Raw genomic sequence first — 17,992 nt, forward strand, 5'->3', positions numbered from 1 at the left:
AAATACCCACGTGGTATACAATATCAGTAATACACTTAGGCCTATATATCTGCTACAGTGACCTTAGCACTGAAAAAAATTTCAAAATTAGAGAAATCCACAGAACATTTCCCCCCTCCACATAGTCAAACCCCCACAGCCTTTACCATTCTCAACCTTGCCATCAACACTGGGATAAGCAACACTAGGCCTGATTGTGAGACACACCAGCTGGAAAACCTGCAGTAAGACACATCTGCTACCTCATCTTTCTCACCTACATGGTGTTGCCTTTCATAGAAATGTTGTAAAGAAAAAATAAAATAATGGAAAATAATATGGTGAAAATATAAAATGCCTTGGTAATACATAAAGACTACAATACAGGCAAAGTAGTAACACCCTCAATCCTTATACTCCAACCATTATTTGGCCAAATGTTTGCAAACAAGAAAGGAGGGCAGTAATAAGAGTTACGAAAAGCAGGTAAGAAAAGCAAAGCCAACCCGTACATATGCACTTTTACCCATATCCCTCCCTGATTAAGGCACTAGCTTAACACCTGTCCTGCTGTTTTTCCCCCTCCATAGGACCAGATATTCCAGATATCCCAACTGAGTCACCCAGGACCTAAAATCATGTGAGAGACCTAACAGACAAGCAGATTTCCAGCGACTCTGCAGTACTGCTCCCAAACTACCTAGAAGTCATGGGGAGGAGATGTGACATTTACCACTATCCATAGTTTGGCTAGCACAAAACGTCTCCTCAGGCTGTGGCCAGCAGATCAGAACAGCTTTGGGGACAAGACAGTATGGGGTAGGAAGTGTTCCCTGGATCATCAGGAGATTGTAGCTCTCCAAGTTGTCCCACAATAAGGCAGAGTCTAGGTACGAGTGTGGGAGTGGAGACCACTGGCAACATTTCCTTTCTTCCAATGCCCACTTACAGAGAAAAACTGACTCTGTCACTACTGCTTAAAAAGAAACTCCAGAATTCACTTGCAAATGCATATTTATGCTCATTTAGTAGACAGTAATGCATTTTCTATAGATGGGGGAAAGTTTCTCCATAAAATCACAAGTATCACTTTGTTCACACATATCATCTCAGGAATATTTGATGCTCAGAGTCTGTGCGCAGTCGAGTGGTAAAGTGCCACGTAGCATGAGCAAGGCCCTGGGTACAAGCTCCAGTGACAGAGAAAGGGGCAACACGGATATTTGGGGCTCCGTAATAAGTCGGTGTTAACATTTCAGCTTTCTATTAAATAAGAAATTTTAGCTGTGATACAAAGGGCAGCTTTGCAAATATTTTACAGTAGCTTTTTGACTAATGCAAGTCCTGTTGATGATGATTTCGAGGTGTGGGGTTCCTCTCCAGGGGACAAGCAGAGCCAGGGTCTTTGCACGCCACCAGCCGGTGAGGTCACCCAGCACATATCTCCTGTGCCGAGCGCTCACCAAACCGTGACACCGCTTGTTTAATCAAACCCTGCTCCCAAGCATGAGCTTGGTCTGCTTTGCCTTCTCCCAGGTGGGCACACAGGAAAGGGAAATCTGCAGACTTCACCCAAAGGACCACTTCATACACAAAGACAATTTTAATGTATGTGTCTTACTGAACCTCTCTTTATCTCGCTTATATACTATGACTGTTTGTGTATCAAAATAACATAGATAGTAATATATAATAATTTTATAGCAAAAGGGACTGTCCTGAAGAATACCATGCCAACTTTCCATTTCCTATAATTACAAAAGTAACACAGGGCATGGCACTTGGATTCTGAAACACTGCCAGTAAACACCTGGTAATCAAACACATCAGTACTTCTGCAAAGAGGCATATATAAATAGCTCATCTATACAAGATAAATATAAATAACTTCATTCAATACAGATGCCATGTCATGAGTTTTACCTCCAAACATCTTTGATAATTAGAGCTTTCTAAATATTAAAATTGAGGATAAGGTATTATTGAATTATTTTAGTGATAATAATTTCACACAGACTACCTAAAAGGATTGGTTTTTACCTGTGTTACCTTGATGTATCTTTAAAGGATCTACAGTGAAAATTCAGATGAATGGATACAGAAAATGTGTTTACACATAATGGAGTACTACTCTGCCATAAAGAAGGATAAACTTTAGTCATCTGTAGGAAAATGGATGCACCTTGAGGCCATAATGTTAAGTGAAATAAATCAGACACACAAGCTTCAATATCGCATGGTTTCTCTTACATGAGAAACCCAAATTATGAATAAAAAGCAAAGTAAAAGACAGACAGCAGGAGGTAGGAAGATGGATCTTTCTCAAATGGGAAGGAGACCACAGAATGGAGGGGTGGTGGAGGGAGGGAGGAAAAAGGGATTAAGATGTGTCATGGATATGCACCAACTGCACACAGCAGATGCAACACAAACATGCACTGCAAACATGGGCAAATAAACAACTGAAAGAAAAAAAGGAGGTACACACAGAGGTGGTTTTAGGAATACCTGGTATAAATGACAATTGTAATTCAGTGATTTCGGATAATTGTATCATTTCCTTCTAAAAGCACATTTACTTTGGGAAAATATCAATGGGTAATAAAAGGGAAATAACCCAATAGGCAATATTCATATAATAAAAGGAGATATTCCTGAAAATTCACCAAACCTCACAGAAAATTGAGTTGAATATAAATTTATAAAACTAATACTCAAAATTTATGTAGAGAGATAGGAATATTCCTTTTACCAAGAAAGCATGTTTACCATAAACCTGAAGGAAATACTAGCTTTCAGGCTAAACTCTCCAAAATCTAGTAATTCATTCACTAAATAAGTAAGCCAGAATTGCTACTATAAAAATAGTATTAATAAGTGCTGGAGAGGTTATAGAGAAAAAGAAGAATTACACACTGTGGGTGGGAATGTAAATTAGAACAGCCACTATGGAAAACAATATGAAGGTTTCTCAAAATACTAAAGATAGAACCATCATATGACCTAACTATATCACTCCTGGGTATTTATCTGAAGGACAGGAAGTTAGTATAAAGAGAGACACCTACACACCCATGTTTACTATGGCACTATGCTCGAACTTGACTTCTAGTCAAGATAGGGAGCCAGCCTAGGTGCCCAACAATAGATGAATGGATGAAGGAAATATGATCTATATGGAATGGAATATTACACAGCAATAAAGGATGGAATCATGTCATTTGAAATGATAGAACTGGGGAACATTGTGTTAAACGAAATAAGCCAGGCATAGGCATAGACAAGCATCACATATTATCTCTCATATGTGGAAACAAAAAACAAACAATGAAAAGGATGACCTGAAAGTGGAAGAGGTCCTATGAGGACAGGAAAAAGGGACTGGGAGAGAGAGAGGAAGAAGAGGGAAAGAGAGGGTAAAAGGGAGGCTGGACATGATCAAAGCACTATGTATGCATGTAAGGAAGTGTCCACTGAATCTCACAAATTTGTATAATTACTGTGTTAACAGTACTTTTTTCTAATTAAAAGGACTCTTTAATGAACAGAATCTAGCGTCATCATGGTAGGCAGACAGGCAAATACTGGGTATTTCTGAATCACCAGTCTTACTTACCTCCTCCCTCCAAGTTTAACAACTCAACTTTAAAAGATTTTTCCAGTTCAGGGATAGAATTATCAGTGATGTTGACAAAAATATATTTATATCTTTCTCCTGGTTGAAACTCTAATGTGCCAGCAACACTCTGAAATATAAATAAAAGGTTTATTCATTAGATTATAATTATTCAGTATCTGAAATTGCAAAATGAGAATGTTTGTGATCTACCAAATTGTTATAAATACTGAAACAGAAGAACCTAAGTAAAATATTGTACAAAATTAAAACCACTTCAGTGGATATGAATAGTGCTCACTATTCTAATTATACAGCCTTAAACTAAATAAAGGAGATAGATGGATTTGAATTTTATTTGCCTATTCATCAGAACAGTAGTCAAGGCAAAAGAAAAATCTTAATAAGGGACAACCACAAATGCCTGAAGAGTTATTTCAGTACAATACACGGAATTCTCCAACCAACCACATTTAGGGCTATTAAAATTATATAATTGAGAAGTTTGTTTTGTTTTTTGTTTTGGTACAGGGGATTGAACTTAGGACCTTGAGCTTGCAAGGCAGGCGCTGGAACCGCTGACCTAAATCTCCAGCCCCAATATAATTGAGAAATTTAAATACCCAGGGCATAATAATGATGGCATTTTCATTCTGAGGGTCTAAGCAATAACACCTATCATTCCATTTGGCAGTAATCTTTCCTTTATTATACTTGAGGTTAGAATTCATAATATAGATCTCCCTTCAGAAAAGTTCACATACTTAAGAAAAACAAAGAGTTACTCCAAATCAGTCTGAAGGTTCCTTTTCCTCCACTATTTCATATAAGCATTTTCCTCTGAAGGTATGAGAATGCTTTAAAGTTGTTTAAAATTTTCTAGTGTTAAGTTTGTGTGAGCTGCTCTACTTCACCTCGTGGAGCTACTAATGATTCCAAATCTAAGCGGAGGAACCCAAGTGCCAATTCACTTTCCCTCATTTATCCGCCTTTTCAGTGGTGTCAAACACATTGTATGTGCAGGGAAACATTTTTGATGCTTGCAATACAAAGCCAAGACAAAATTTTGACTCTATGAAGAACATTCCAGAAAAAAATGTTAACCATTGATAAAATGATTGAAATAATAATTTTTATAAAAGGTACACAGCTCAGTGAGAAGTAATTAACTTTACCCAGATTTTAGTAGCCACTGGAGTAATGCTACAAGTTTTAACAACAGAAGTGACATTTAACTTTCACAGGAAACTTTCTTATTTGAACTCAGCCATCTTTTACACAATTGCTATCTGTTCTTTTGGAACATGTTCTTTGGTATTCCATGGTATCATACGCTCTCACTTTTTCTTTCTACCATGCTACCTCATCTTTTTCACTATGCACTGCCAATTTTAACATTTTCCTTCCAATCTCTAAAAACTGCTCATCAGATTCTTTCTAGACACTGTATCTACCACCTTGTAGGGACAGGGGTCTGTAGACGAGAAAATAAAATAGGGGCCTCCTTAGGTCTTTTAGCTAACCCTAACCAGAAGGAGTTAAAAACAAATTTTACTAGAGAAGCTCCCCTGGGAAACAAGTCAAGGACAAGGGGGGTGGGGGGAGGACAGAGAGGGGGAGGGGGAGGGGAAGAAAAAGGAGATAAAGAAAGGCACCAACAGATCAGAAAAAGAGCTGACAGGCAGGACACAGAGAGAAAGCCAAGAGCACAAACAATAAGCTGCCCCTCCCAATAAAACACAGGGGAAGCCAGGAGGCAGTGTGTACACACACTATGCACTAACACACACTTATACATGTGTGTACTCACTCTAGAGTCACTTTTTTGTTCACTCTGGGGTCATTATAGAGTACAACAGATACCACCCACCCCTTACTAACTCTGAGCTAACCACGAATAAGAATAAGGCACTACCTTGCCAATCAGCACCCACTGCAAACACAAGGCCTTAAAAGGTAGGCCAGGGCCAAGCAAACTGCCAGGAAGAAGCTGCACATAGACCACCAGAAGAAATGACGCTAGGCAGAAGTGCCTGGAACCCAGTCCAGTTCCAGCGAGTTCCAGCTGGAGGGGAAGGGCCATTCAACCCCCTATAAAAGTAGCTGGGAACAAAGGGCCCTGGGTCCCCCATCTTTCCGGACCCCCTGCCCTGATTCCTTGTCAGGGCAGCTATCTATCTGTCTTCTGCTTTCCACTTTTCATCTTTACACGTAAAGAGTCTCCCTTCGTTAAACTTCGTCCTTCTAACTTTTGGCTGGGGCCGAGTTTACCGTCCCAGGGGTCTGCCTGGACGGCCGATCAGCGGTGCTTGTCCCCTCGGCATGGCATCTTTGGTTCCCTGAGCAGGAGCCGGGAGCCTTTCATACTATGCATGGGTTCTCACCTCAAATTTGCGTCTCCAGCCTCTGACAGACTTAAATCTTAATACTTATTTGAAATTTTACCTATAATTTCCACCACAATGTCAAATTTATGATCTTTCCTTACAAACCATATCTTATCAAATCCTTCCCACATAGTTAACTTGTGGATCAGTGAGGTGCCAGGCCCTGGGGACACATTCTTGTAGCCCTTTTCTGCCTTATCCTTCACACTAAATAACCCTCAAATCCCGCCGTCTAATTCAAAAATATTTGAGCCCACAAACCCCTTTTCACCTCCACTGTCACCAGCCTGGCTCAAGACACCACCACGTCTTGCCTTGCACCACTGTCTGTCTGCCTGTCTTTGCATATCAGATTCTAATCTGTTCTCACAATTCAGCCTTGTGACCTTTTGTGAATACGCAACATCTTTCAATCACTTCTCCTTGTTAAAAGATCCAAACGTGCAGCAAGATCTCTAAGGCCTTGAGTGATCCAGTCCACGCAGAGCTTCTCTCTTGCCACACTTTGCTTTCCACACTGTGGAAACCCTGGCCACCTGCAGGCCTCCTAAAGCCGGTGCCCTCCCTTCACTGACTCCTCTCCAGCCATTTACCAGTCTCAAGCAGTTCTCTCCCCCATTTATGCACTGTTCCCCTCCTTGCACTTCAGAGCTCAGCCTGAAGCCAGGAAGCTTTCCCTGAGTACCCAGCCTATGGCTCCAACACCCACCTCTCTCAGATCACAGGCCCTGAGCACTCCCACCCCAAAGTCTCACTGAGTAACTAACTAGCTATTCAATGTCATCCACCCAGCTGGGATGGAAGCAACCTGATGCTGCGGATCACTGAGAACTTCTATGAGAATAAGGTTAAGAACAGTGACATCTGCAATTCAATTACTTCCACTTCTTTACACATTCCTCCTGGCTCCTCTCCTTCTTCCCCTTGACACACTCTCACATATAGCACCTAAGAAATCTTGCTTTTATGCTAATGCAGGCAAGGAGAGGTGAAGCATCAAAGGAAGGCTGATGGCAAAAGCCATCAGGCTGTCAGAGATAAGCAAAGGCATCAGTTCAAGGCGGTGACATACAACAACCAGGATGTGTCAGTACCGGTGAAGGGAGGCCAGGAAGATCTTCCATTTTGTTTTACTTAGTAAAGAAAATGATAATACAACTGGAAGCTCAAGATACTTGGTTTAATTAGAAATTGAAGATTATCAATGGGAAGGCTAAAGTATTGCTTTAAAAGAATACAGAGAACACAACATTAAACCAAACTGATGTCTTATGGAATATGTTATATATCATCTTAAAGAGAATAAATGTCAAGGTCAAAAATATATAACTTGTCTAAGAAAAAGGTTGCAAAAGGAGAGATCCAAGACAATTTAGTGAAGACAGTTAAGATTAATTGAATTTGGCCATCCAAGGTTTCTGGGGGTTCAGAGGGAAAGTGAGTATAAACTATTAAATGCTACACTATTGTGTGATTGTGTGGGTCTTTCTAGAAAGAAAGTGAAAAACAGGAAGAATAAAATTAAATTCAAACAAAAAGATTATTTAGGAAAACAAAAATATTGAAGGATATAAAATTCTTCTTGGGAAGGATTGTCTAGAAAAAATCAGGAGCACTCACATACAAAGAGTACCAGAGCCAATGAGAAGAGGGAGTGGCCCTCGGTGTTGCTACATTCGGGCATGTATGGAACAGGTCACATTCTGAGGTCCAGGCAAACCCCAGTTCTGTCCAGTTCTAAATCCCCTGCTTTTTGATGCCACATTCAATATCCATGCTGCTTATCACTTAAAGAAGAAATAATTGAAATGGGAAAGACATGGATCACCTCTTTGCAATTTTGGCTTTGTCTGATGGATCTAGGTAAAAGAATTTGAGTTAGTTGAGAAACTTAACTTTAAATATATGCAATCCAAATCTGTAGCATTTATATAAAACCTGTAACAACATAAGAGAAGCCTGTGGCAAGTATAAAGTATAAGAAAAAAGCAAAATGGTAGCCATTTAAGCGTCAGATTTCAATGCAATCAGGCACCTTAATTCACATAAATGTAAAAGCCAAAAAACCATCAGTGCTTATTTTCCCTGAATAGTGGGTCTAGATTCAGTGCGAGACTCTTCCAATCCTCCATAAGAAGTGCTGCACCCACTTTACCAGCGCAAATGCAGCTCCCAAGGGCACAAGGACCCACCTGGTAGTCCTTGGGACTGGACGCTGTCAAGGACACGGTTCTGAATTGCACGGTCACCCTCCCCAGGAGGCCCTGTGCACGGATGACCAGTAATTTGACTTCTCCATCCTCCTCCTGCACGGTGATGTGCGGCACGCTGCTGGCGGGCAGGCTCATGGCGTCCTCCGGCTGGGGAGGCCGCTCTGTGGAGAACTGCAGCAAGCCTGGGGCATGGGAGACAGGGCACCTTGGGTCACCTACAGGAATCTGCTTGCTTGTGTTTTTTGATACAGGCCCTTGAACTTGGGATCCTCCGGCCTGAGGCTCTGTGCAGGATTCCTTACTCATCTCAATCAGACTTGCACCAGTTTTCATCACCAGGCTAAAGCCCTGAAGGCTTTCGTGTAAAAAGATTTTAGTAAAGATTTGCTTAACATGCTCTTGATATGGAATATGTGTATATGCTTTCATATTAGAAGTAAAAATGTTGCTGGGGATTTAGCTCAGTGGTTCCGCCACCTGCCCCACTAGCACAAGGACCCGAGTTCAAGCCTCAGTACCAAAAAAAAAAAAAAGGTGGAAAAGTAAAAATGTTATTTTCCTTGTCTTTTCTCAAAGAAAGCCTTTTTTTCCCCTAAAGAGGTATCAATTAAAGGAACACTGCATTTTAAAAATATTTATTTTCAAACACTTACTCAGACTTAAGTGCGATCTTTGGAATTAATCCTTTAGAATTAATCCTTATTGTAGAACAGGATTAATGATACCCTAAAGGATCTGCAACACTTTCAAAAAAATTTAACTATAAAAACCAGAATGGAGAGCTTTTCAGATTTCCTATCCATACATTTTTTTAACAGTGTTCTTGCTTTATTCCTTCACAAGAAACATGCTTTTCAATTTAAAAAATCTGAATTTAGTCAAGCAGACATCTATGATTTTAGTTCCCCAATTGAGAAAATTATCACTTTTAAGAATAAAGCACAAATTAATGTAAATGACAGGGATCACATCTTTAAGCCCAATAAAATATAAATTACAAAGTACTTCAATTACTTAGATATTAGTATACCAGCATAAGGTAATTCATTTTACCTTTTTAGTATACATTTGTGCTACATAATAACATTCATCTTGCCTTGTATGCATAAAGGAATCTTTAAGTGAAGGAATTCTGATAGCCATAAGTGGAAGTACTTTTTTCATTTTAAATAATCCTGCAAAAAACTTGCCAAATTATATAAGTTCAGAAAGTGATCTTTATATCTTTTTTCAGAAGAAATCTTCCCCAAAATGGAGGCTTAGAAGTGAGAAGGTCTCCATTCTACTTCAATCATTTGCAAAAAGTCCCCTCTTAGGAAGGTCTAAAACCCAGTGCACCGAGGAGAGGGACCCGTCCTCACAACAGGTGGCTTACCGTAGGGATGATCGCTAGCTTTGATGGTGATATCTGTGGTTTCCTTCTCAGGATCTATGCTTGCGCCACTGGTGGGAGTTGAACCCAGTTTCCCATCTCCCGGAACTGTAGAAACCAGGGTCACCCGAAAATATTCATTAAGCTCAGGAATATCATCATCGAGAACATATATATTCAGGACCTATAGATGTAAAAATCCAGAGGCATTATGCTATGAGGCATACAGAAATTACCAGAGGAAAATAAAAAGCTAATTGATTGTGTTTAGTTGAAATTACTATTTAATATGACTTTGCTACACAAATTTACACATTAAAGAATATATATGTGCATGTACATATACATACATAAAGAGAGAAAAAGTGATCTGAGGAAATTAACTCCTTAAACTATTATGGGTACTGCTATTATGTGAATGTTTGTGTTCTGTAAAAATTCATCTGCTAATACCTAACCTCCAAGGTGACAATATTATCAGCTGGAGCCTTTGAGAGATAATGACATGTTAAAGGTGGAGCCCTGGGGAATGGGAATAGCATACTGACAGAGGAGCCCTGGGGGAGCTTGTGTGCCAGTTCCACCCAGGAGAACACAGTAAAAAGATGCCATAGCTATGCAGCAGAGGGTGAGCCTGCACTGGACCCTTAATCTTCAGCATCTTCATATTGGAATTCCCAGGCTCTATAGCAGGTAGAGGCAGTGCATTCTGTTGTTTATACAGTCCTCAGCCTAAGGTATTTTGTTATGGCAATCTGAACAGGCTAAGCCAGGTACTGAGATACAAGATTTTCTTGTAAAACAAATTAATATAATTTATAATATCATATATTGTAGGGAACAGGGAAAGGGGACGTTACTAGAACTTCTGCAGTGAGTCCTAGTCTCCTGCGAGCCACAGCAGCACAAGGCGAATTAATTTATTATGCAGGAAAGGTAGAAAAATGAGACTTTGAGAAGAAGCTGAGCTTTGGGCCTGATCAGTGCTGTTCTGGGCCACAAAGACGAAACCCCCATCGGGAGAAGTAACAAATGACTTGCAGAGAGTTTAGTACATCCAGATAAACAAAGTGTAACAATTCAAGAATGAGGAACTGAGTAGGTGAAGATTTTGTTTCTCCCAGGATGTCTTCAGCTGGTGTAATCTTGTCCTGGAGCATCACAGCATCACCGGATCACTGAGGTCTCAGTTGTGACCGGGGGCCAAAATGGAATTATGTCTCAAAATGCCATAGCTGGCCTGTAGGCAGGAGAACTAGGCCTAATCAAATGGTTTTTCCCTAAAATTATGTAGCATTGCTCTCAACAATATATGACATATTGATATCCTATATGAGTATCATGTATATTCTGTGTACCAAAGATACCAGTATTACTGACCTTGGGATAGAGAGCTCCCAATTAAGGAATTGCACGTTCAAGTAGTAAGAAAAAAGCAACATACATGTGTCCATTGCCTCTTTAAGAAAAATATGACTTACTAACAATATTAGAGAAAGTGGATTCTATAATGGGCTTTAGAAGTCTGGCTGAAGCAATTAGTCCAAAAAGTTATGAAAAGAAGTAGACATGACTCACAGCAATGCTTTATAAAATTTAAAGTGAAAAAACAATTTCTCTTTCCTTTATTAATCAAACACGTGTGTCACACACAGTGTCCAGGAGTTAGACATGGCCCCAGTCCCTGAGATGCTTACAATTTATTGTAGAAGACATATATACAGGCAAATATTCAAAAAATTAATGTTAAAATGTCATAAGAAAGTTGTGTACAAAGTACATCAAGGAAGAAACAACTTTCTCTGCTTGGCAAAGGTTTTAGAATAGACATGTTTGGAATAAGTCCTAAGAGGTTTTGTTTTTGTTTTTGTTTTTGGTACCAGGGATCAAACTTGGGACCTTGTGCTTTCAAGGCTGGTGGTGGAACCACTGAGCTAAATCCCCCGCCTGCTAAGGGATCTATTACAGGTGTACATAATAATGGGGAATGGTACTCCAAGCAAAACACAAGATAGGCCAAAGGCAGAAGTACATGAAGGAATATGGCACGCAGGGAACTGTAATCAGGCCACAAAGGCTGGAGCAGAGGAAAGTGCAAGGGAATAATCAGGAGTCAGGTTACAGGGATCTTTTATGTTCTCATAAAGAATTAAGACTTCATTCCACAGAAAGTGGGGAGGGACAACCTGAAGAATCACAAGCAGGAGACAGACAAAATGAGAACTGTTTTAGGGTACCATGGCAGAATGCAAACAGAGGGGACAGAGCAAGAAGGCATGCAAGAGGATCACTCACTACATCTGATGGAATTCTGAGCCAATAACCAAAGAGATAAGGGAAAATGAATGGATTTGAGATCCAAGCGGAGGTAGAAGATGCAGGCGAGTGAGGGGTGGGAGGAAAGAAGGGTGACTTCCTGATTCCTCCCAGAAAGAAGAGTAGCAACTGGAAACAAACTAAACCTACACACAGTCTCCAAAATACTGACCACTGGACCTCAGCCCGAAGACCTACTCTTAAAAAATGTTCCTAGAGATTTTGACTTTGTAGATCTGATGAAGAATATGAATTTTATTTTTAATGTTCATTTTAGTCCTATTATGATTTTAAGTACTATATAGCATGACCAATGTGCTCAAAAAAGAAGTATTAAAAGCACACATAATAACCAAATAATATCATTATTTTTGAATTAGAGGGAAAAAGACACTCAAAACTTATAGAAGCTAATATTTTAAATAATTATCAACTGAAATGTTTATAACTATTTTACTAACCAAATTTGATTTACTATTATCTCTTCCAAACTGTATATTAATGTAAGTTATAAAGCAAGCGTTCTCAGTTATATTTTTAGTTCATAGTTTGGTCAAGCAGGAACATTAAAAATATACCACATACTATCATATTTAATAAAGAGCACTTTAAATTCAAGGACAAACAAGAAAAGACAAAGCACTAGAATAAAATATACTGGTGCAAACTGAGTAATTTTTTTTTTTTTTGGTATCGGGGATCAAACTTGGGTCCTTGTGCTTGCAAGGCAGAAGGCAGAACCATTGAGCTAAATCCCCGGCCCACAAACTGAGTAATTTTAGCTTTTTAGAAACTTACTAGGTGTCCTTATTTTACCAAAGATTAGTAAAACCTTTATCATGGATTTATTTACAGAATACTGCTGGAGAGCTTTTCGCTATAAACTATATAATTCATTCCTTTCTTCTCCCAAATTGATCACTCTTCACCAGCTTTATTTCTTTAAATTTTAAGCATAGTTAAAACTGCCCCTCAGCTTTATTTTTTCATTCAATTCACTTGTAAGACCCTCAAAATTTTCCTTAGATCATTTATTATTTGCCAGTTTTTAGTAAATGTGCTATGTATTCCTGATAAGCTATTGTAAGGTATTTACATTTTAATATAAAAAATTATGGATAGGAATATTCCAGCATGGTGAACTAAAATATTTTATACCATCATGTATACTTGGTCTCCTTAATATTTCAAATTGCTTAAATGGCAAAAAGCTGCAAAGAAATTAAAGAACAAACACACCACAGAAACCCTTCCTGGAGGCGTTCAAAGCAACAAAGAAAGTAGGGTTCACCTCAGATCTCTGCCAAGGAAGGAAGGTGATAGTGCCACTGGCATTAGCAAAATCATCTACAAGGTAATTAATGCCATCAGATTCTATCTGTGAGATGGTGTAAAACACATGCACGTAGTCCAGGGCTCCTCTCGTGCGCTCTACCACACACGAAATGGTAGATCCCTCCTCTGCAATCTGAAATTGAACATAAATTAATTATAAGTAAATACCCATTGAAGTCAGTGGTAAAATCACAATGCTTTCATGAAATTCTTCTATTATTTATAAATTTAATTCTATAACTTTCTACCTCTTGAAAAGGGGGTAGGAGGCCTCTATAAATGGAATCAAAAAATACAATGAATGCTTAAAGTTTTTTTAAAGATTTCAATGAAGTCCATTTATATAAAAGAAACATTCTTGGGGAAAGGTTTCAAGAGGTATGTACGTGTATAAGGAGTAGAGGGGATTCAAAGGGTGAAGCATTTTCCTGCCTCACTTTATCACTAATAATAACAACAATAATATTAACAATAAGTTTAAGGAGCTTGGGTTGTTCTCCACATCCCCATCCGAGTCTCCCATAGGTGAATGTTTAAAGTTTTTAAAAAATGTATTACAGTTAGAGTCACACTGCCATTGATTCCCTCCTAACACTCCTCCTCGCTTTGAACACATTTAACCCACCATTCTTGCCAGTTTTGGAAGCAATTCTGGAAGTCTACATTCTCAAGAGATTCAAAAACATTTCCCTTACATGCTCATTTTGAATTTAGGGAAGAACCAGAAGTCACATGGTGCCATATCCAGTGGATAATGTGGGTAAGGACACACCATAATATTTTTATGTGACAGAAGTTGCTCTATGTTTTGAGATGATTCAGGATATTAATCAGCCACAAACACACTCACATATTTTGACTGCTAAGAAACCAAATTTACAATCAATTGTCTTCTTTCTCTAATTGTTCACAGGGATAAATAAAGCAAAAAGAATCATAATCTTTTAATTGTACATATAATTCATTCATTATACTTCCTGTGTGCCAGCTAAAGTGCTAAATTTGATAGTTACAAATGTTGTTGCTTCTTTTTCTCAAAATAATGCATAATCCTTTCTCTGGATAAGTGAAAGTTGGAAGAGGATGACAAACTTGCAACTTAATGATGATTTTAGCACAGACAGACCAAATAGGAATGGTGGTAATGGGTAGAGAATGAAATGACATCAGGAAGAACATTCCAGGCATGGACATAGAACCAATACGGCGTAGTTGGTGGGGTATTGTTGGGGGTATAAAAAGTACCAAGTGGAAAGCCTTGAGAATGTCAACATGAGGACAGTGTCAGCTCAAAAAAAGGTACTTTATGTCATGCTTAATATATTAATATTTTTCATATACACATACAGGTATATAAACATTAATATGTGTACTTTTTCAAAAGAGTAATATTTTGATCTAAACAATTTAAGATAATGATTTAAAATTATATGGAGCAAAAAAGTAGCAATCTTTTAAAATAGACCTTTAAGCTATCGAATTCTCAGGCTCTCAATTTTATATTTATATTAGCAATAATGTAAGTTAGAGAAAAAAGGACTAAAACTGGACAGAGCTAAAAACAAAATGTTACTATACAGAATGTCATTGTCTCTTTTCCATATGAATCATAAACATCTTCAGTTCTATAAAGCCTGTTTGGTGCAGATATTAGGGCTGGAGAAAACAGATTGGAACTTTGTCTACCAACAGGCCACAGTCAAAATCCGTTGTCAAAGAGTGGGAATCCTAGTTGTAACTTCCTGGGTTTCCCTGAGCACCAGTAACCCTGGTGCCTCTATGGCAAACAGGATCAAGCTGTCCTCGGCAACACTGTAACTTCTTCACCTGCCTGCTGGTCTCTTGATGTGACAAGTCCAAAACAACCAGGTAATAATTCATTGGAGCCTCAAGTGTGTCTCCTGGCACATGTTCCATTCCCAGCCCCACAGCCAGAACCCAAACTTCTAAGTCACTGGAGTCTAAAGCACCGAAGCAGGACACCAGTTCAGAGGGGGCAGTCTCACTTCCACCACTTGCTACTTGAGCCTGGAGTGCCAGTTGTCAGAGACACAGAGAGAGATACCAGCCCCTGAATGCACATCCACAACACAGCAGCCCTACAAGAAGCTGGCTGAGGTGGCAACTTGGCTGGGCGTCAAACAGGCCACTCAGTTGCATCAGACAAGCTGCTTCAGGCAAGATGGCATACGGTGAGGCCAGGGAACCCAAGACTGCACCCATTGTCATGCCTCCTTTCCGTAATATGAGTCCTTTGAAGCCTGATGTTACAGGTTCCCAAGTGGTTAAAGCAGGCATTCTGTAAGCTTTCAGATAACAGTGCGGGCAGAAGTACTAGGAAGACAAGTCCAGTAGCTAAAGTCTGTACTAAATCCAGTAGGAATGAATTGCTGCCTCCTCTGGAATGAAAAATGTGGTAGGGATCAACCTACAACTAAATGTTCACTGGAAAGTGCTCAGCTTTGGTCTCTGTGGCCTACTGTTTGGACAAGCAGCAGCAACAGTTCACGATCTCACCTGGGAGCATAAACCCCATCCCTGCCATCACACTGTCAATGGCGTGGAGAATCTGGCCAGTAGGCAAAGAAGCCTCATCATGACTTCCTGGCGGCCGACAAGCTCTTGAGAAAAGCCTCCTCAAACTTAGTGCTTACTCCTAGGGCCTTTTCACATGCCTCTTCCCCAAACATCCTTAGTTCTAGTCTGGTTTTGACTCTCCCAAGCCTGGTCCAATCCTGGGCCAACAGGCTACACAACTGCACTGTTGAGAGATGTGTGTGCCTTTCAACTTTGGGCCATTTCTCCCTCCATACTTGATGAAAAGCTGAGTGCGCTGTTTCTGGCTCTTCTCTCTGTCCTTTAGAGACACCCTGAATGGGGTGGGAGCGAGGCAGCAACGTTCTTTCAAAAGCACCAGCATATCAAGCCGAGTCATCTGTGAGGCAGGCTTGAGAGATTCCTCCTCTATCACAGGTTTGCCACAGGTTTTGGGTAAAGATTGAAAAGTTTAGTTTCAAATACATCCAGTTTGAAATATCTATTAAAATATCCATAAAGAGCTATGTCAAGGTGACAGCTGAAAAATGAGGGCAGAGTTTTAGAAAAGAGGACAGGACAACATAAATGTGGAAGTCAGTATGTAATATAAATTCTGGCATCTGAAGCCATATACAAAGGGTATTTAAATATGTAGCCATGCAAATGATACTCAAAGCTTGTTGAGACAATGAAGGACAGTATTACAGATGGAGAAAAAAGCACCAGGTACATTCAGTTCTGCTGTAACACTTGTTTCAAAGAAAGCTACACAGAAATACTGACACACCTCCACTATCTACCAGCTTCCTCAGATGAACACGTGTTACTACCACAGCCACACTTCTCCATTCCTAGTGTGACAGTTCTTCCTCCATGTTTAGATAACCTTCCTTTCATCGCTTCACGGTCATGCACAAACCGAAACACTCCTGATGCTCGCTTTTACAAGTAAACTTCATACAGTTTTCAAGGTAATATGCCACACATAGTATGTAAGTATTAAACATTTAACGAATAGGATCCTATTTTTATTTCATTAGGTCTTTTTCCTTTTGAGCATCACTGTTTTTGAGGAGTGTTGTCCTTGCCCATCTTTTCTATAACTGCAGTGTTTCCTGCCACATAATCTGGCACAGCACAGTGGTGGCTTCTAAGGACTCATCCCTTGGGTCCTGCAGAAATCACCATTCTGTATGTGAGATCCTGCAATCTTAAGACGTAAGAGAGAAAAGGAGGAAGCAGCAAAAGGACCAAGGGGCTCAACAACCTCCAATTTAATTTCTACTTAGGGTTCTGCACTGGCTCTTTCCTACCGGCAGGATGGTACTGAGCAAACGCATGGTGCAGAGTATGGCTTGGAGCTCATGGAGTCCTCCCACCATTCACTGCGAGCTTACAGCCTCTTCTTAAAGGCATGAGCCTAAGGTCTCATGGCTGTGGGTGGACATTAAACAAGCAGTGATGCACATGGTGCCTACTAATATAGTAAGTGCTAAAAATAGTGCTATTTCTTCTCTAACAATATCCATAACAATCTACAAAAAGTTCTCTCAGTCTTCCACTAGAGTCAATATTAATTCTGTTCCCTCTTTTGAATCAGGAATTTGCCAGATCTTTTGATCAGCAGAAGAGTAATAAAGGCAAGCAGTAAGAATCATTTTAAAAATCTATTTACCCAGAAAAAACAATTGAGTATTCTGAGCCATAAATTAGCCCTCACTGTTGAAATAGAAGATTAAAGCTAAACAATTACAAAGCCAATTAATTTTTAATTTCATGTCATGCTTGGGTGATGATCTGTGATATCAGATTATATCAGCATCACTTATATGTAAAGAAATCTATTCAAATAACATATGGCAGGCACTTAAAACCAGACACAGTCTAAATTAAAGTAATCATTTTATCTTCACTCGAAGATCTTCCCAAACTGTCTCTAAATTGACTTTTAAATCATGAGTTTTTAAATATAACTTTATTAAGTGTTAGTTATAAAAAGTAAAATAAGAATTTCTAGAATCACTAAGAAAAGCAATCTCATTAATTTATAAGTATATACACAGAATAATAAAATATGGGGAGGCAACATGAAAATACAGTGAGTTCTACCCCATCTGAAATCCAAAGCACTATGTGACATGTCTTCTCAGGGCTCTAAAGTACACAGACTTTGTTCACCCTTTCCATTTTAATTTATTAAATACGTGCCTTGTAACTGGTAAGGACTAAACATATC

At 39.3% G+C, this 17,992-nt stretch overlaps 1 protein-coding gene across 7 annotated transcripts in view; it reads right to left on the reverse strand.

Annotated features, from left to right (window-relative positions):
• Positions 1–17,992, reverse strand: part of Adgrv1 (adhesion G protein-coupled receptor V1) — a 483,421-nt gene that overhangs the window by 363,837 nt on the left and 101,592 nt on the right. For all 7 annotated transcript variants that reach the window (XR_015438967.1, XR_015438966.1, XM_087180966.1 and 4 more), the window contains 4 exons: positions 13,175–13,351; positions 9,571–9,751; positions 8,175–8,377; positions 3,596–3,725 (listed from right to left, as the gene is read on the reverse strand). Coding sequence is in view for 5 of the 7 variants with exons in the window: in XM_087180966.1 (XP_087037092.1) it covers positions 3,596–3,725; positions 8,175–8,377; positions 9,571–9,751; positions 13,175–13,351 (691 nt within the window). In the remaining 2 variants the exon portion in view is untranslated. The remainder of the gene's footprint in view (positions 1–3,595; positions 3,726–8,174; positions 8,378–9,570; positions 9,752–13,174; positions 13,352–17,992) is intronic.

This window comes from Heterocephalus glaber, unplaced genomic scaffold (genome assembly GCF_053883595.1).
Source record: "Heterocephalus glaber isolate CG9 unplaced genomic scaffold, H.glaber_assembly_v1.0 deba00001465, whole genome shotgun sequence".
In the NCBI taxonomy this organism is placed as follows: Eukaryota; Metazoa; Chordata; class Mammalia; order Rodentia; family Bathyergidae; genus Heterocephalus; species Heterocephalus glaber.